The sequence below is a fragment of the Balaenoptera acutorostrata genome, chromosome 11 (assembly GCF_949987535.1).
Source record: "Balaenoptera acutorostrata chromosome 11, mBalAcu1.1, whole genome shotgun sequence".
Lineage (NCBI taxonomy): Eukaryota > Metazoa > Chordata > Mammalia > Artiodactyla > Balaenopteridae > Balaenoptera > Balaenoptera acutorostrata.
Genome location: NC_080074.1, coordinates 54,991,201 through 55,012,024, shown reverse-complemented (window position 1 = coordinate 55,012,024; position 20,824 = coordinate 54,991,201). Strand labels below are relative to the sequence as shown.

At 43.7% G+C, this 20,824-nt stretch overlaps 1 protein-coding gene across 3 annotated transcripts in view; it reads right to left on the bottom strand.

The window, feature by feature from the left end:
• The window catches only part of PPM1H (protein phosphatase, Mg2+/Mn2+ dependent 1H), a 275,326-nt gene that overhangs the window by 68,748 nt on the left and 185,754 nt on the right, over positions 1 to 20,824 (bottom strand). For all 3 annotated transcript variants that reach the window (XM_057556258.1, XM_057556257.1, XM_007179815.2), the window contains exon 5: positions 14,293 to 14,377. In XM_057556258.1, the coding sequence (XP_057412241.1) occupies positions 14,293 to 14,377 (85 nt within the window). The remainder of the gene's footprint in view (positions 1 to 14,292; positions 14,378 to 20,824) is intronic.

Sequence of the window (20,824 nt, the reverse complement as noted above, 5' to 3'; positions counted from 1 at the left end):
TTGGTGCTGCTCTTTTGATGTTTGCTCATGCCTAGGAGATGACAGCCATGTCATGCTTGCCACCTGGCTGACAGAAACAATAAACCGTAAAATATCCCAACTTCCAGTATGTCAAAAGGTAAGAGGAAAAAGGGTGCCCTAGCTCTGAGGAATTACTGTGATATTCATCCCCCATTGATACGGATGTCACACCCTTGGATTTCTCTCTCTTTGTGGTTATTTTTCTTCCTCTGGCTAGTTGCCACAGCACATTTCACATGTTACATGACACATTTTCCATTACAATCATGCCCACCACAGAATGCATGTGTATTCCATGTGTACCTAGGACATATCCTGTCGTGACATATTTTTACAGTGCTTTAAAATCACCATCTGCGGTAAAGTAGCAGGATACAAAACTAACGCACAGAAATCTTTTGCATTCCTATACACTAATGATGAAAAATCTGAAAGTGAAATTAAGAAAACACTCCCATTTACCACTGCAACAAAAAGAATAAAATATCTAGGGATAAACCTACCTAAGGAGACAAAAGACCTGTATGCAGAAAATTACAAGACACTGATGAAAGAAATTAAAGATGATACAAACAGATGGAGAGATATACCATGTTCTTGGATTGGAAGAATCAACACTGTGAAAATGACTATTCTACACAAAGCAACCTACAGATTCAATGCAATCCCTATCAAACTACCACTGGCATTTTTCACAGAACTAGAACAAAAAATTTCACAATTTGGATGGAAACACAAAAGACCCCAAATAGCCAAAGCAATCTTGAGAAAGAAAAACGGAGCTGGAGGAATCAGGCTCCCTGACTTCAGACTATACTACAAAGCTACAGTAATCAAGACAGTATGGTACTGGCACAAAAACAGAAATATAGATCAATGGAACAGGATAGAAAGCCCAGAGATAAACCCACGCACATATGGTCACCTCATCTTTGATAAAGGAGGCAAGAATATACAGTGGAGAAAAGACAGCCTCTTCAATAAGTGGTGCTGGGAAAACTGGACAGCTACATATAAAAGAATGAAATTAGAACACTCCCTAACACCATACACAAAAATAAACTCAAAATGGATTAAAGACCTAAATGTAAGGCCAGACACTATCAAACTCTTAGAGGAAAACATAGGCAGAACACTCTATGACATAAATCACAGCAAGATTCTTTTTGACCCACCTCCTAGAGAAATGGAAATAAAAAGAAAAATAAACAAAAGGGACTTAATTAAACTTAAAAGCTTTTGCACAGCAAAGGAAACCATAAACAAGATGAAAAGACAACCTTCAGAATGGGAGAAAATATTTGCAAATGAAGCAACTGACAAAGGATTACTCTCCAGAATTTACAAGCAGCTCATGCAGCTCAATATCAAAAAACCAAACAACCCAATCCAAAAATGGGCAGAAGACCTAAATAGACATTTCTCCAAAGAAGATATACAGATTGCCAACAAACACATGAAAGGATGCTCAACATCCTTAATTATTAGAGAAATGCAAATCAAAACTACAATGAGATATCATCTCACACTGGTCAGAATGGCCATCATCAAAAAATCTACAAACAATAAATGCTGGAGAGGGTGTGGAGAAAAGGGAACCCTCTTGCACTGTTGGTGGGAATGTAAATTGATACAGCCACTATGGAGAACAGTATGGAGGTTCCTTAAAAAACTAAAAATAGAACTACCATACGACCCAGCAATCCCACTACTGGGCATATACCCTGAGAAAACCATAATTCAAAGAGTCATGTACCAAAATGTTCATTGCAGCTCTATTTGCAAAAGCCAGGACATGGAAGCCACCTAAGTGTCCATCAACAGATGAATGGATAGAGGAGATGTGGCACATATTATACAATAGAATATTACTCAGCCATAAAAAGAAATGAAATTGAGTTATTTGTAGTGAGATGGATGGACCTAGAGTCTGTCATACAGAATGAAGTAAGTCAGAAAGAGAAAAACAAATACCGTATGCTAACACATATATATGGAATCTAAAAAAACAAAAAAAAATGGTCATGAAGAACCTAGGGGCAAGACAGGAATAAAGATGCAGACCTACTAAAGAATGGACTTGAGGATACGGGGAGGGGGAAGGGTAAGCTGGCACAAAGTGAGAGAGTGGCATGGACATATATACACTACCAAACGTAAAGTAGATAGCTAGTGGGAAGCAGCCACATAGCACAGGGAGATCAGCTCGGTGTTCTGTGACCACCTAGAGGAGTGGGATGGGGAGGGTGGGAGGGAGGGAGACGCAAGAGGGAAGAGGTATGGGGGTATATGTATATGTATAACTGATTCACTTTGTTATAAAGCAGAAACTAACACACCATTGTAAAGCAATTATACTCCAATAAAGATGTTAAAAAAAAAATCACCATCTGCATCCTAGTTGTAGGCTTCCTTCTTACCAACATTTTCAATACTCACTCCTGTTGTATTTGTCAGACCTGATGGCATTACTGATGTTAAAAAACAACAGCAACAGCAAAAAAAAACTCAAGAACTAAGTACAAGTAGAACAAATAGGTGGCTGATGAACAAAAAAGGAGATGCTAAAATATAATGGGACACATACCTGTTGGTTTTCTGAGGAAAACACACACTTATTAGTGTATCTTTTTGTGTAATACTCATGAAAGTTTGCATAGACAGTCTATCTTAGCTCAGGCTGTCATATCAAAATACCACAGAATGAGGGATTTAAAACAACAAAAAAGTATTTCTCATAGCCTGGAGCCTGGGAAGTCTAAGATCAAGATGCCAGCAGGGGCTTCCCTGGTGGCGCAGTGGTTAAGAATCTGCCTGCCAATGCAGGGGACACGGGTTCGAGCCCTGGTCCGGGAAGATCCCACATGCTGTGGAGCAACTAAGCCCGTGCGCCACAACTACTGAGCCTGCACTCTAGAGCCCACGTGCCACAACTACTGAAGCCCGTGCGCCTAGAGCCCATGCTCTGCAACAAGAGAAGCCACTGCAATGAGAAGCCCATGCACCACAACAAAGAGTAGCCCCCGCTCATCCCAGCTAGAGAAAGCCCCCCGCATAGCAACGAAGACCCAATGCAAACAAAAATAAATAAATCAAATAAATAAATTTAAAAAAAAAAAAAAAAAGATGCCAGCAGATTCACTGCCTGGTGAGGGCTCTCTTCCCGGCTTGCAGACTGCTGCCTTCTTGCTGCATCTCACAAGGCCTTTCCTCTGTGCTCTCGCGGAGTGAGAAATCGAGCTTTCTGGTATCTCTTCTTATCAGGAAACTAATCCTATCAAATCAGAGCCCACTCTTATGACCTCATTTAACCTTAATTACTTCTGTAAAGGCTCTACCTCCAAATTCAGTACATTGGAGTTAGGGCTTCAACATATGAATGTGAGGGGAGGGATACATACATTCAGTCCATTACATGGTGTTATATGTACACGTGTTTATATATGTACATACACTCAAAGTCATCAAAATATTATACAGTATTGTCTGATGGTTTTCTTTTTAACTTATCTATATTCATGAATATTTCTACCATTGCACATGGATTAATTTCATTTTAAAAATACTCTAAAATTTGTTATTTTTTGAGAACCCAGTTATTAAACTGTGTCTTAAAAAATTGTTGAAAGGAGCTTAACTGCCCCTTCTTACTCCAACAGTTTGAGGGAATGCTAAGATCACTGGAAAGGGCCACCCCAGGCAGAGGCTTGGCTCCAACGCAGGGGATGCTGAAGCGTACTGCTTCCCAACGGGCCCGCAGAGATATTTTGTTCTCAGAAGCAGAGTGGCCCAGCAACTTGTGGACTCAAAAATTCCTTAGGATCTGCCCAGCATTCAACTAACGTGGACTGGTGAGCGTTACTTCACTAGTGCTGGCCTGCCCTGCTGGAAGCATTGCTCAAGTCAGCATTTTGGAATCTTGAGCCTCGAAAGTGATTTTACTTACAATACAGTGTAAGCAACACACACAAATTTTAGAGTCTGCAAAACGTGGGAGCTGGAATTTGTTAGGTTCCTTTCAGCAATAAAATCCAATGATTTTCTGACCCCAAACTTGTAGGATTCATGGACAATTCTGGCATAGTTTACTCCACTGCTCACACCTGGGCAGCTCATAAACATGTGTACATGACGACTGCCCCTTTCCAAGGTACATCTCCTAGGGATGCTGGCCTATGAAAAATGTGGACCTTAATGGGATCAATATCCAAAATGGGAGCAAGCACACATTTAAGGTCCCATGTCCACCTGCAAAATGAAAATTCTGGACACTCTCCTTACTTATCTGCTATGCTTGGATATATTTTAGCTTTTTCTCTTTGATGATGCTATTTGGATACATGTATGTTAGCAACATCTGCGTGATGACACAAGTAATACCAGCTACACTTAAATATGTTCATTATTTTTAAAACCTCAGCTACGCTTTAGTGCCTGGCATAGCACTGATCACAGTAAAGGCTCTGAATAAGTATTTGCTGGAAGAATGAATACAGAACATTCTGACCCGCTTTACACAGTCACCTTTTAGTGATCATTGAAACTTTACAAAATAATACAACATAGCTTTCAATCTTTAGAAAAAGATAAAACTTAGGTCCATGGCACATGAAAACAATCTTGGACACACATTACATATTTTGGATTTAGTTAACTTTTTATAATTTCATAGATACCCTCCTGTAAAACAACAAGCATGTGGGTGCAGTCATACCATTGAAAACCCCATGATATTTTACAATCCTAAGAACATCTAAATTATATTATGTCTCTTCTCTACCGAATAAGCATGCCAACCAGAAACCTAGAAATGTGTTTTATACTAAAATCCAATTTAAAGTGTGCTGGCCTGCCACATGTTAAAAAACAAAAACAAAAACAAAAAACTGGACCTCTTTTTGTACCTCCATTTTTATCCTAAATTTTGAGGCTTTCCTTCAAGGAAGCATAACTGAATGCTCCTAACTGAAGGGAGAGGGGTGGAGGTACACCTGGAGTTCAGGTGTGCACCACAAACGGTACCTGGGAGGAAAGGCTTGGTAACCACTGCCCACGCAAAACCAAAGGCAGGTGGTCAAGAGTCTTTTAAGGACTCTGGAGAGTACAGGTTTGCTAAAAAAAAAAGAGGGTAGCACATATCCTTGACACTTAAGTGTCTGGGCAGCTAATAAGAAGACATTTCCAGACATGGTTACATCTGGCCAGGAACAAGAAGAGGCATCTTCTCTAGGGAAAGGAAGCTGGAGTAACCTGCTGTGTAAAGAAATGCCAGGACATCAGAGATGGGGCGGGAGGATTGAGCATCTTCTTCTGGCTGCTCTCCTCTCTAGTTCTGGGCAGAAACCAGCTTCAAGGGAAGGGGATGGAGGTGAGCACAGCACTGTGAAGAAACACAACTGTCCCATCCCAGTGAGAGTCTCTGAGTCACAGAGGGACTGAGCCATACTAGGAGGGGACAAGCCTGAGGAAGAGAGGTCTTCTGGGACCTTCCAGAAAGCCTCTCAGTAGAGCAGAGTGCGTCCCCGAACCCAGGTCTGTCTCGCTCCAGAGAACACGGACGTGAGCCCCACCATCCTGGGCTAGGGGAGAGCTTTGAGCATCTTGGGGATGCAAGGTGGGGAGAAAACAGGGAGTAGAAGCAGGCACCCAGATCCCAGGGAGGGATATGTATGTACTGGGTTTGGGAGCAGGCTGAGAACCAGGCTTCCTGCGGACACTGAGACGGTGCTTCCCAAGGTTACTCAAAACTGCCTGCTGGGGGGCTTCCCTGGTGGCGCAGTGGTTGGGAATCTGCCTGCCAATGCAGAGGACACGGGTTCGGGCCCTGGTCTGGGAAGATCCCACATGCCGCGGAGCGGCTGGGCCCGTGAGCCGCAGCTGCTGAGCCTGCGCGTCTGGAGCTTGCGCTCTGCAACAAGAGAGGCCGCGACAGTAAGAGGCCCACGCACCGCGATGAAGAGTGGCCTCTGCTCGCCGCAGCTGGAGAAAGCCCTCGCGCAGAAGCAAAGACCCAACACAGCCAAAAATAAATAAATTAATTAATTAAAAAAAAAAAAAGTCAAGGCCTTAAGACGTATTAAAAAACAAACTTAAAAACAAAATTGCCTGCTGAGGAACACAAAATGCTTCCTCCTTCTAATAAATTTTCCTTCTGCTGCTTTGTGGTCAGCTTGCCAATGAGTAGTGCCAACCAATAAGGGGATTATCCCAGGTTTTGGGGTATCCAGCCAATGGAATTCACACAACTAACACATGAGCTCCTGCAGGTGTAGGTACCAGGGGTTAGGGATTCAAAATATAAAAAAGAGACCCCTCTGCTTAGAGCTCACGCATTGGCAGGGGAGAATGAGGAAGGCAGAATGGGTGGAAATGGAGCTATATTCAGGGGTAAGGAACAAAGAGTGGGGTCACTTGGTGGGGTCAGAGCGAATCTGAAAAGGATCTTCTTTTCATTATTTTTTAAAAATTTTTTAAATTTTTAAATTGAAGTATAGTTGATTTACAGTGTTTCAGGTGTACAGCAAAGTGATTCAGTTTTTTCTTTTGATGTCTAATCTTATTTGTTATGCTTACAAGTTATATATATATATATCTTTTTCAGATTCTTTTCCATTATAGGTTATTACAAGATATTGAATATAGCTCCCTGTGCTGTACAGTAGGACCTTGTTGTTTATCTATTTTATATATAGTAGTGTATATATGTTAATCTCAAATTCCTGATTTATCCCTCTCCCCCACTTCCCCTTTGGTAACCATAAGTTTGTTTTCTATGTCTGTGAATCTATTTCTGTTTTGTAAATAAGTTTATTTGTGTCTTTTTTTAGATTCCACATATAAGTGATATCACATGGTATTTGTCTTTCTCTTTCTGACTTACTTCATTTAGTATGATAATCTCTAGGTCCATCCATGTTGCTGCAAATGGCATTATTTCATTCTTTCTTATGGCTGGGTGATATTCCATTGTATATATGTACCACGTCTTCTTAATCCATTCATTTGTCATTGGGCACTTAGGTTGCTTCCATGTCTTGGCTACTGAAATAGTGCTGGTATGAACTCTGGGGTGCATGTATCTTTTTTTGAATTAGAGTTTTCATCTTTTCCGGATATATGCCCAGGAGTGGGATTGCTGGGTCATATGGTAATTCTATTTTTAGTTTTTTAAGGAACCTCCATACTGTTCTCCATAGTGGCTGTATCAATTTATATTCCCACCAACAGTGCAAGAGGGTTCCCTTTTCTCCACACCCTCTCCAGCATTTATTATTTGAACAGTTTATTTATCCATTCTACTCTCCATGGCATTTGGATAGTTTCCAGCTTGGGCTCTTACAAACAGTGCTGCTATGCACATTCTTGTCTTTTGGTGTAAACAGTGGTACACACTTTGTTAGGTATATACCTAGGAGTGAAACTGCTGGGTCAAATCCTTTTTCGAAGTAGTTGTTCCAATTTCCACTCCCATCAGCAGAATATGGAAAGTTAAAAATACTCATGCATGAAATGAGAAGTCACATTCCAGAAGAGGAATGTAAAGTCATCTACCTAGAAAAATTTTATATGAATTAATTTTTTAAATGTTTAGAACTCTCAGTATGTGAAAGCAAGTTATCAAAATGAGGATTTTCAGTGTTCAATATACATCCTTTAAAAAACTGAATAATCTCTCCTCTTTCTTGCCCTTAGGGGGGGAAAAAAAACCTTGTCAGGTTATATGAGAGGAGGATTGGAAGCCTTACACTTCAAGATGATTTATCCTGATAGAAAGTCTAAGGTCACAAATGAAATGAAATTAATAAAGTCGGCCAAGCCACTGGTGATCACTAACGGTCATACAAACAGTCAAAGGAGATGGCTCTTCCAAAGCCAAGGCTGGCTGCCTGATGTATAGTGCAGGAGGAGAATATTCTGGTTTGGGTTTAAAAAAAAAAAAAAAAAAGAAGAAGGAAAAATGTGAAATGACCAAGACCTAAACACACATGGGTTGGAGTCTTTCATAAAAAATTCTCTCTGTCTTAATTTGTCCTTAAAATCTCAAAGTAGCAAAAACCAAGCTTGTGTATATAAGCTATTACAGAATTGGATATTAAATAAAATTCTGTCTGGTTTATGTGGATCTCAAGGAAAGTTCACATTTAAATTTCGACATGGGATTGCACTCATCAGCCACAGAGAAGTAGCATGCCCCCAAAACAACTTTAAAATTGTAAAATTAAGATCTTATGATAAAGGAGTCACATGGAAACTGTAATACAAATAGAGATATTAAACAAAATTGCCTAGATTTGTCAACTCTACAACAGTTTAATGTATAGAATAAGGGGTAAAAAGTGTTCATTTACATAAAACATATAAGGTTTCCATATTCATATGCCTAATGCTTTTTCTTCCCCAGTAAAAATCTGGGGAAAGGCATTCATTTGTAGAGTGAACAACGCAGGTCAGCAAAAAAGATATGCCTGCATATCTCCAATCTTTTTGCATAAGCAAATGCAATTGAGAAATTTTATAAAAGGCCACAGTAGTCCCAATGACAGGACGGCCATGAAAAAGTTCATATATAGTTATATTTGAAAACTAAGAAATTTTATTTTGCCTCTGATCTAGGCCCTATTGTAAGCACTACAAATATTAACTCATTAACCCTCATTCCAATCCTGTGAGGGTCCTGCAATTACCCTAATTCACAGATAAAGCAACTAAAAGCACAGAAAGCATTTTACAGTTAAGTTTTTGCCCTAACAAACTTCAGTGAATCCTATCTACCTCTCTCAAAGCATATTTAACTTTAATATATTTAAAGGATGTATGACATTATCTTGCTTCCTTACACTAAGATCAATTCTCAAGGGACACTATGGGCGGATGGCTCCAGTTTTATGTGCCCAACTTTTTATTCAGAATGTTTTGGGGGATAGGGGCTTTAGAGTCTAAAGATCATTGATGTATAGCAACTGCGCAGAAAGACTGATTTTTTTTTAAAGAAGAAAATGTAGGGATTCCTTCTCATGATGATTTTGTTCAGCTGTGTGGAATTCATTTTCTTAGGTCTGCATAGTAGGTTTAGCATGCCTCCATGCTAAGTTTCTGACCTCTCCCAACCTGGAATAAATAATACATCCATTTATATTCATTTTCAAAATGAGGCTCTAGAAGCGGCGAGGTTCAGTTATAAGGGCTAATGTCTTCAGAGTCCTCCTGAAGCCAGGCAGTGCTCCGAGGGCAGCCACATGTAAGTTCTGCCTCTGAAACCCTGGGCAGTGCCAAATTCATGCTCTAAAATTCTCCTGGCTTCTTCATGATGCTGGTGTGATCAATGGAACCTATAGTAAATATGAAAAATGTCAACCACTTTAGCCTGCCGTTTTTTTAATTCAAGATTTTGAAACTCAAATGCAGTTTTGCAAAGGGGGGTTAAACGGGGGGAGAGAGGCGGGGTTGGGGTGGATTTGTCCCTGACTCAGCCGTCAGGCAAAGCAGAGTGGTGGTGAAGTTGTCTCCCTGTGACTGCAGCCAGGCTCCCGGGCTTAACAACCTGCTCTCAAGGTTAAGGGCCATGTCCAGGTGGCAGGCCAGCCATTTTTACTCACTAGCACGTATGACCCTTCCCAATTATAGCCTCTTGTCTTAAAAGCAGGTTCAGGCTTAAGGAATATACTTCCTGGGAGATAACTCTTGAGCGTGAAAAATCCCAGAGAGCCAAGAGGTACAACGCTGTTCCCCTTGAAACCTTTCCAAGCTCAGCACTAGGGAAACGGCAGACAAATCAAACCAGACTTGGTGTAGAAGGCTGCGGGCAGTTCCAAGGACACCGCAAGAAATCACCTCAGATAATGTTGCACTTGTGTGTATCAAATGTGCATTTGAAACCCACTTTCATCTCTTCTGTACATTGCCCTTGATGATAAACAGCTGCAGACTTGGATTATCTACAAGGACAGACGTACATTATTTGAAGGTTTGATGATACCAGCACATCTTAATGTAATCAAATCAGAGTTTATAAATATGTCTAGGCAGAATGGAGGGGGAAGCCATGACTCTCACACCTCAGGGCTATAGAGGTCCCCCCTAGAGGGAGATCCATCTCTAGCTGTCACCTGAAGCAAAAGTGGGGGTGATTTCCTGGAAGCTGCAGCATCAGAGCAGTAAACGCTGCCGAGAAACGCCCACAAACCAGACTGCTTTCCCTCCTATTTGGGCACTGACTCCATCAAAACATTCTGTCTAGCTTGGTGGACCCCCTTAAATATTTTATTTCAATCACCCTGGAAACGTTAAAAAAAAAAAAAAAAAAAAGCCCAGTGAGAAAAAAAGCAAGGCTTAGTCGTGACTCGTAGGATCATCAACTCTCCCTGACTGCTGGGGCATAAGTGCATGGCCCCTGACCCCTCCATCGCACACCTGCCACATTCCATGTGAACAAGTCAAAACCTCAAGCCTGCTTGATTAATCACCCAGCCCAAGAATCTACAGAACAAAGTTCACATTACCCAGAGAGCTGTCTGAAGGGCCCTCTGAGGTCAGGAAGCAAGACCAAACAAAATTAATGTGCCTGCCACATCCATCATCGTGTAATCTGCTTCCAGTTCTGTAATCCCTGAACGTCTGGACTGTGCATACCAAGGACATTCCTGTTCGACGTGGATCAAAACGATTCATGTACAAAGGGCTCCGAACCCTCCCCACCTCTAAGAAAATCATTAACCATTTCTACAAGTCAAACAGCCCTGGGACTGCAGTCATCTGCTCAAACCAAGTCTCTAGGGACCTGGAAGTTTTCATGGTTCTATCATAAATGTTTCTTCAGACATCATGAAAATGAAATTTGATTTGACCTAAGAATAAGGAATACATTGTGTTAACTTTCTGGTGACATACTAATTCATTTAGATTATGTAAAGGATACAACAGCTCTCCTTGCACAAAAGTGGTTCACAATTAGTTCAGGGGAACTGATGTTCCCCAAAAATGAATTGGTTGGATTAGATGCACTTAAAATTATAAGATACACATTGTATTTTATGTTATCATGAGATTACTTTTCACTATGACCTCAGAACATGTAATGAATATTTCAAGAGAAGTATTCCTACACATTTCACTCAGGAGGAAAGGAGATTCAGAGACATTGTGTGAGAGACTTGAGGTCACACAGCTCTTGCTTGGGCTGGGCTGAGAGAAGTCCACATCACACTGTGTTTTCCTCTCATAATTGATATTAGTTTCAAGATTTTATGCTATAAACCTCCCAATTCTCTGAAATCCATTACATAAAGATTTCACCACAAGGTTATTTTATACTACCAGTCTCCTAACGCTCTCAAATACTTCACCACGAAGATTCACATCACAGACCATGTGAATATTATTACTGGATTTCTTCATTCCAAAGCACACACTCCTAGATTCCTGATGGAATAGGAAGTTGGACAGCCAGGATATTTTATGTTTTGGTCATTTACACTCCTGTTGTCTGAGGAGAAAATTTTAGGTGTAATTTCCATATAGAGAAGCCCATATGCTTCAGGAGTAAAAGGACGACAGAGAATGGGGGCAGTGTTCTCACCTTTTAGAAATTCAGGTATTAGACTCTGTTCTGGGGGCTACTAGTGTCCACTGACTGCAAGAGTAACACCAAAATACACAGTAATTTTAGGACCATTAGGAGTGATTCTTAAATAAACATAAAGGGACAATATCACTGAGGTGTGAAGGCCAGTAGAATTTGAAGTGGCAAGACTTTGATTCATCCAACAATAACCAAATGAGTATTATGTGCCACAAAAACTTCCACATATATTATTTCATTTCACCTTTGCACCTGCCTTCTGGGGTTTTCTGTGCCCATTACTGACAGTGAAGCCGGGGATCAGTGAAGGGCCTTGTAGAAATCACAGACGCAGTCACGTGACAAGGCTGAGCTCTGAAGCCACATGCATCTTATTCCAACCGTCCCAAAATAGACCACTGATACTGGAATCTGAATCGGAACAATGTCAGCATTCCCCTCCCTCCTTAAAAGTTAATGTTTTAAGCTCTTGGTATCATTCTTGCCACGTGAAAGTGTGAAAGTATTTCAAAATAAAAAAGTGGATCTGCTATTACTCATCGCCTTTAGCAGTAAAACAGGAAATGGTTTTTACTAAGGGTCACGGAGGTCATGGGACAGGGAGGGGCTGAGGCATGGGAGGCAAAGGCCTGGTGCCGCTGTGAGAGGTTTCAGGGGAAGGAGGGGAGGTGCTGTGTGCTAATGACCCAGACATCAATACGAACACTGGCCCCTTTAGTCAACACACCTTGATTCAGTATGAGCTCTGTGCTAGGTACTGACAACGTGAGGTCCCTAAGGTAAGGGGCCTGCCCTCCGGGACTCAGTCTGGAAGGGGACACGGAACTTGGAAAAAGCAATACAATACCACACGCTGACAGTCACGCTGTGGGCTTCCACAGGGCGCTGTGTGAGCACCGGGGACTGGCCTCCTGCGAGGGGTAGGGGACATGTCCTAGAGGAAGTGACATTTCTTTTGGGGTCTCAAAGTATGAGGAGGAGTTTTCCCGGCAGAGACAAAGGGAAGGGCTCTCCAGGCAGAGCATATTTCCAAAGGCATGGAGATCGGAGAGATCACGGTGTGTCCTGGAAATGCAAGACGGTTGGTTCTCCGTGGCTGCAGCCCGGGCTGCACTGTGTCACTGGTGAGGGCAACGAAGAGATGATGCTGGAGAGGCGGGCGGGGAGCCCAATTCTGGGTCTGCCTTCTGTACACTGCGGGGAGCCAGAGGTTTTTAGGGAAGAGAGTGACAAGATCTATGTGATGATCACGTGGTGGGGGGGTGGGCTTTGTGGAAGAGGGACTGGAGAGAGCCAGCCAGGTGGCAGGGAGGCCAGCCGTTATGAACTCTACTTGGAGGGACCCTCGCAGCTCTGAGGTCCTCGGTGGCCCTCTGGTCTAGCTCTCTACTTTACAAGTGACAGACCAAGGTCTGGAAAGGTTAAGAGACTTGCAACAAAGCGACCCAGCTGGTGACTAAGGATGGGAGCAGGACGAGGTCCTGCCGGCAGCAGCCGGTCCCTTCCCCCTGCCTGGATGGCCAAAGAAAGTGAAAGGCTCTAACATCTGGGCCCCCCGGAGGGGCTTCAAGTTTATCTGCTTGAAAATAGCAACAGATAGGTTGGAAAATAACAGCAGTAAAAGAGTGAAGACACGTTTTTACCTTGGCTTTGGATTCCTGTTGTCTTATGGACCAGGTAAGTACCAAAAGCAACACAGCTTCGCTATTGAGTAAAACCAACACAACACAGTCAAGGGAATTGAGGGAAGTGCACAACTTCTTGCTAAATCAACCAAAGTCATCAAATCCTGACTGTTCCCACATGCTGGAATTCAGAGACATGAGCGAAGTCCTTTTGGAGTAGGCTGGATCAGTTCTTTCCTAAGAGCAGACGGTCACTACCTTAGCCTGGTCGTCTAAAAAGAAAGCCAGTTGGCAAGAAGACATTTCATCCGCAGAACTACTATTCACAGCTAGTGCCGAAAGATGCCCACTGCAAAGTAATCCTGGATGATCATCATCGTTGCAGAACTGAAAGTCTAAGCCTAACATCCTACCCCTGGAGTTTGAGGGCAGGGAATATACTCTGTTTTTCAGAAAGCTCAAATCTTCGAAGAAGCAAAAATTCTCAAGATCTGAAAAACCAAACAGCCCTCCTAGAGCCCTCTCATAATTTCACTCCAAAGAGGGAGATCTAACATGGAGAATTTATTTTCAGGGTAGACACAGATTTTCTGACACCTGCATTTTTTCCCAAAGGGCCCCCGAGACTTCATATCGGAGCAGGAAGTCATGGTGTGTCATCAGACTCTGGGGGCTGCCACCCTGCTCACACGAGATTCAGACTCGTCTGAACCCTCTGGTTGAGTTAAAGTGAGTGGCAGGCCTGGGGAAAACATACCAGCATTCTTTACCACCACATTTTGTATTGTACATACCAAGCCATTAAAGGAAACAGAGCATGCCATGTCTTTGATCGGTCACAGATGGGAGGAAACCAGCCACAATAATAAATGCACGGAGGTGGGGTGTGTCGTCGTCACACACGGAGCCAGGATGTGTGATCCAGGAGGTGTGTATGGGGGTGTTAACGCCATATGTCGTTTTACTGCTGTAGGCCTGCTCCCAGGTCAATAGCAACATGTTCCTCCAAAACAGCTCCGACGCCAGCCCTGATGCCGCGGCGCTCTGCCAGACCTACGTGACTCTTACCAGGTACTGAAGTCGCTGGCGCTCGGTCTCAGGGGTGAATTCCGAAGACATGGGGATGATCTCTCCATTTCTGATGATTATGGCCCTGAAATGGTGAAAATGCATGTCAGCAGCCAATCTCATAAGTACCTCGATTCTGTCATAACTCCATAGCTTAGTTCAGAATACACCTGAAACTCTCAGAGGATCCTTTTTCCTCTGACTTGCACAGCAAAGCTCAGTGTTACCAACTCACCACATTGTAAGTATCTTTAAGAGCATGACAGTCTCGTTAGCGCATGTTTACTTGTTCTGCTAGTTTAATGCCCAGCACCAAGCATAATACTTGGCATGTAATAGATGGCCAGTGAATAAATGAATGAATCAATGAATGATGCCCAGAGGCTCACTCTCCAGTGGAACTGTGTGTGATCATTAAAACTTGTGTTTTAATCTGTGCAGTCCAACATGGCAGGAACCAGCCCCATGTGGGTACTGAGCATTTGAATCATGGTAAGTGCAAGCTGAGAAACTGAATTTTTAATTTTATTTAATTTTTATTCATTTAGCTTTAAGTTAAGCAGTCAAAAGCGGGCTAGTGTAGTAGACAGTGCAGCTCCAGATCCTCGTTACTCAAAGTGTCTGTGAGCCAGCAGCTTGTTAGAAATGCAGACCCTCGGGTTCCACCGCAGACTTCCTGTATCGGAATCTGCATTGCCGTAAGATGCCCAGGGAATTCAGAGACAGAGGCACGTTAAAAGCTAAGAACACCGGACCTAGGCTCCTGAGTTTCTAGGGTAATATCCTGGGTCCAGGAAAACCACTCTTATCTCATCTTAAAGCTCAGGAAATTCACATACTCTCCAAAATGTGCCCAACAGCTACTGCCGACTCCGGGACTTTTGAGAGAACAGAGTTCCCCAAAGCAGACGTCTAAAAGAGGAGTTGCCGGATTGATAACTGTGGAGCAACCTCCCCTAAGTCTGTTCTCGGTGGAGCCTCCTGTGCTCAGACCTTGTTCCACAGTGGTCCCTGCGGCCGCTTGCCAGCTATCGATCAGTTGTGGCGGAAGGCTGCCATTTCTACAACAAATCCAAGTGGCTAGGGGAACTGCATTCTATTCGAACCACAAAGCTCCTGCTATCAGGGAGCCAGAGACCTGGGGACCCAGCACACTTCTCTGTGAAGAGCCACAAGCACGGGGAATACCATCAATGAGCTCGGCTCTGGGTGGATGCCTCAGTGACATGGGGAGGCTGCATTTTTGTGCCAAGAAGCCCCGGGCACCCCTCCCTCCCACTGCAGAGGCAGGCAGTCCTGACTTGGCAACAATCCCTATAAATGGCTGCAGCTGCTCGACCCCCTCCCCTGCTAACACCTCACCACCCATGCCCAGTTGCTGCTGTCATAGAAACTAGTGGAGGGGGGCAGGCAAGGGAGGAGATGACAATAAAAATCTTGGGGGCATTAGAGAATTTATGGATCTAGGAGAAAAATGGTGGAAGCTGTAAGAAAACGGAAAAGTTTTGTGGGGGCTGACCCTGGGAAGAGGGTGGCTCTTGCTGTAATACTCGTATCACTTCTTTTATTATGCCGCCGAAAATAGGACAAATTAAAGATTCCTTCTTATAAATCCAGAGTCACTTGTAAAATGCAACCACCTCCCCCAACCCCAAGAAAGGTGATATCCACCATTCACAAATCAGTGTGAGTTAATTGAAATTGTCTTTGTCCTACTTATCAGCTGAGAATAACTGTAATAAGAGTAGGGGTTTTGATAGAGGCTGGAGAAACTTGGAGAACTTGAAAGGAGGGGTCGGGAAGGTCAAGGTTAGGGCCTAATCTTAAAGTAGCAAGAAGGGCCCAGAGAATGTGGGGCACTAGAGCAAAAGGCATTATGCAATAAATTCCCGCAGCAATCTTCTGTTTCAAAATTTTGCTAAAAGCTAGTCTTAATTCTTTTCCCTCCCTTTTCCTATATGGCCCCTGAATTCCAGCTTCCAGGCTCAGACTAAGAAAGGTGGGTATCCGGGAGGGAAGTAAAAGATCATGGTAAGAGGAGGAAGGAAGGGACGGTGGACGATGGGGGGTCAGGCAGCGTGGGCCTGTGGGGAGGAGGCAACCAGACCATGCAAGAGTCTCCTCCAGGACCTAAGTGTCAGGAGGTCGGGGGCCTGGTCTGTTTTGTTCACTCTCATATTCCAGATGCTTGGTATCTTGCCTGTCACCTAGCAGGAGCCCCACGAATATTAACTGAATATAAGAACAGATGAGAGAACTTAGGAGAAGCTTTGCCTTGAGTCTGAGGGGGGAAGAGAGCAGAACTAGGAGGGAGCGGATGTGCGCTTACACAAGGAGAGTTGGGTGGACGTCACAGAGCCGAGGGGGCCTTCGCCTGGAATCGCACCTGCTCCCTCAGCCATCTCTTCCTCTTCTCCTCCTGACCAGGTGAGTACATCCATCACTTCCAACCCCGGAGTCTTCCCTACGTCAGTTATTCCCTCTGCATTCCCAACCTCTCTCTCTACTGGCTTTCCTGCCACACTCAAAACACTTTGTGTTTAAAATCAAACAAAAGAGAAACCGAAACGAAAACCGAACAAACAATACTCTCCTCATCTGAAACCCACTTTCAGGGTCCTTTCCCCTTTCTTTCCTCCTAAACCAAGGTTTACACATGCATTACACATTAATGTACACATTAATCTACATTCAGGGGCTCTACTTCCTCACCTCCCACCGATCCCTCAAATACAGGTAAATTCGTTTCTTGCCCCTCTCTCTACCTGACTGTTCTCACCAGTCCCCAAACGGCCTCTTTGCTGCTACACCCCCTGACCATGACCTCATTCCCAGCTTCCTAGGCAGCATGTGTCGGTCCCTCCCGACCCCAGCTTCTGGGACACTGCTCCTCCTGGTCTCCCTCCGACCTCCCAGGACACTCCTCTCAGACTCCTCTGGGGTTGCAGGCTGCCATTCAGTCTCTCTACCCCTTCCCTGGGCGCTCGCTTCCCAACCCTGTAACCCCCAAGATTTGGTTTAGAGGCCTCTCCTACGTGCTCTGTTAGCCTGGTGCCCCTAATATGGGACACACCCTGTTTTGTCACTCATTGCTTAACTGTCCGCCTTCCGGGCTGGCCTGTAAGCTCCTAAGGCGAGAACCACGTCCGTCCTGCTCACGCCGAGGCCCTACTACTGTGCACAGACCCAGGCAGTTACAAGCAGTACTGGCTACAGAATTTCTAGGGTCCGGGCCAAATAAAAATGCAGGTCCTCTCGTTCAAAAATTAATGAGAATTTCAAGACTGTGACGGCAGAACATTAAGGCAAATGTGGCGGCCCACAAAGGTCACAACCCCATGAAGCAGGCCCTGACTGTGCGCCCTTAACATTTACTGGATGGATCGATGGCTTCAACCATGACATATGCCGATGATTCCAAACATCCTTTCCGGCCCACACGTCTCTGCTGTGCTCCAGCCTGGAACAGCCAACTGCCAACAAATATTCACTTGGATACTCACTGGCATCTCAGACTCGACGTGTTTCAGACTTAATGATCCTGCCCCACCACACCCCAAAATCTGTCCTTCCAGCAGCCCCTGTTCTCAGGGAACAGCATCCCTTTCCACGGGGGGACGGGGGGGTATTCCAGAAGCCATCTCACTTTTCTCCCTCTACACATGCAAACAGGCAGCAATCCTGCAGAGTTATCCTCTCAGTAGCATGAGAATCTGTCCCTTTCCTTGGTTTCTTCTGTTAGTGCCTGGGTTCAGGCAGCATCAGAGCTTGTCTGCCTGACTCAGGAGCTCTGTTCCCCAGGGTCACCAAGATGATTTAAAAGCATTACTCGCATCACGTCAGATCCCCTACTGCAAGCCCCTAGGTGCCTTCCCAGCATTTCCACTTTCCTTCATTATCTGGGTTTTGCCTGTATTTCTGGTTTCAGTCTCACACTTGCTCTTCCTTCTTCTGGCCAACTGATTCCTCTCTGAGAGTCAGCCCAGGAGAATGCCCTCCTGGTCTACCTTCGATGCCCCTTCTCCGTGACCCCGTGGGGTCGTGTGCCTGGTGTACCACAGCCCTTACCAGTCTCACCGAGACGGCTGGCCTCTGTGGCTGTCTCTAACTACCTGAGGATGTCTTCTGGGCAGAGCCTGAGCCCTGGTTTCTGAATCTCCAGCACTCAGTGTGTGGCCTGTGACAGACACGCAATAACTATTTGCTGAGGGATAAGCGACTAAATGGATGAAGAGTGAGCTGGACTTGGGTGGATGAACAGACAGACGTGTCCAGAAGCGAAGGCCCCAAATAAGACTTCTCTTAGTAACATGATCTGTAACTGTCTAACTGTCTACAGCCTGAGCCCTCAAAAATCCACATGCCTTTTCATTGGTCTTACAAAAAAGACAATGGACCCAAAAGGATGTTGTTCTGGCTGAATCACCACTGAAAAGTGACTCAAAAGATAAGGGAAAACTAGGCAGGGCCCCTGTCCTTCGTGGGCAGGGGAGGGAGAATGCAGCCACCGCTATGTTTACTCTGTTTTTGCATTTCAAATTTGTACACAATGAGGTATCGGCATTCAACTCCAATGTTCACTGCTGGGGTAACCCTACCTAATTACTTTCATAAATAGATCATTATATCTAAATCCACTTATGTACAGAACATTCTTCACTTCTGTTTGAACTACCGAGTTTTTCCTTTATGAGACACCCATGGATTAAAGAATGACAGCAAGTCTGGCAGCCAAACTTTCCAGTCCCTGCATCATGATGCCTCTTCCTATGTGATTCCCGGCTTCCTTTTGATCTTTCTCTCTTTCATCCCTCTGATCTAGGGATCAATTTGTCAGAGAGCTGGTCTCCAATCTGGAGTAGGGCAGTGAGAGGAAGGGGTTTCAAAGGGAACAGAGTGCATGTGAAGGCTGTACTAAACAACCAATAAAGTAGAGAAATGCCTTTAAAGCTACATTCTCTCATCATAGGATCCTTATAGACTTCATATCTTCTACTTCATTATTTTATGAAATGCTTTTACTAAACAGGGGAAAAAAAGCTATAGAGCAGCGAGTGTCAAGGAGGGTTAGGCACATGCCCTGACCTTTCTTCTGGGGCCTCAGGTCCAGACCTGTGGATATGACTGTGGTCCGGATGACATTTCATTCACCTCCTCAGTGTTTGGCCAGAGACTAGGTGAGGGAGTCACCAGGGGTTGGGTGATTTCACCAACTAGCAACCACTTCCCACCTGGCATCCCATACCATACAGAGGGGGTGGTTCCTGAGCATATTCTGCAAAGTTAAGGCTAGCCTTTCATTTACAGAGACTAACGGAAATATACATGCTTTAACTTCTTACCCAGTCTAAGAGACGGAGCAGTATTCGTAACACGGCGAATGATAAGGTTTGATGTGTTTTTGTGAGTCAACTGCAAGGATGGGAAAAGAGGAGGTAAAGCAAAGACACTGACAGTTTTTAAACCCCGCCCCCCATATGAGGCACATGACAGGATAAGGGCAATTTATTCCTAACTGATGAGAAATTTGAGTTCAGAGAACAGGTGCTAGAAAATTCTGCTACTTATATCCTTGAATGTCACAATTTGGAGTCAAAAAGATTTACTTTTTGTTCCCCAAGCTGGTCAAAACGTAAACTGGTCAAGAGAAAAATTAAGGGCCAAATAGGATGCTCATTTCAGATATTCTCTCAACTTTACACTTTCTCTTAAGGAGATCACACTAACTCCTGTTAAATCCCTTCTCAGAGTAGGAGTGATACTTTCCAAAGGCATCTGACAAACAAGCAAAAGAAAAAAAAAACAATAAAAAATGTGATTAGGCAACTGACCAGAAGGGAAAATGCAAATGTTCAATAAACATATGAAAAGAAGCTCTACCTCACAGGTCCAGGAAGAGGTAAATTAAAGTAAAAGTAATGTAATTTTTGCTCATCAGATTGGCAAACATTTATTGAAAACATTAACAATATATAATAGTTCTCACAGGGTGAGGGGAAAAAGTCATTCTCATAATTAAAGGGAACATAGATTGTTATACTTTTTAAGTCTCTTAAAATTGTAACTACATAAAAAAATGGTTCAGCCACCCTACTGTGGGGAATATATCCTAAAGAAATGAAAGGTTCATTACAAGTCAACAATTCATATTTGACATTACTTGTTGTGGCAAAGACTGGAAACAGTATGAATGTTTATCAAAAGGGGGAATTGTTGAATGGATTGGTGTGTAATCTATAAGATGTTACACAGTCACTTAAAAAGTTAAGTCTGTTTTGTAACCTGCAGGTATCCATGATGTATTGTTAAGAAAAGCACGTTGCAGAGTAATATGTGGAATAATCCCATTTTTATAAAAACAAAAACTATATATAGATACCCAATATACAGGAAGTATCTGATTCCAGGCCAAAATCCTATGTGTGCTCCTTCAGGCTCTGCAAAGGCTCTACCGGGCAGGCCTGCGGGGAAGCTGCCCTCCCCACCCCTGGCGCCCAGCCAGGGCTCTGCAGTCTCTGAGGGGAGCTGCAGG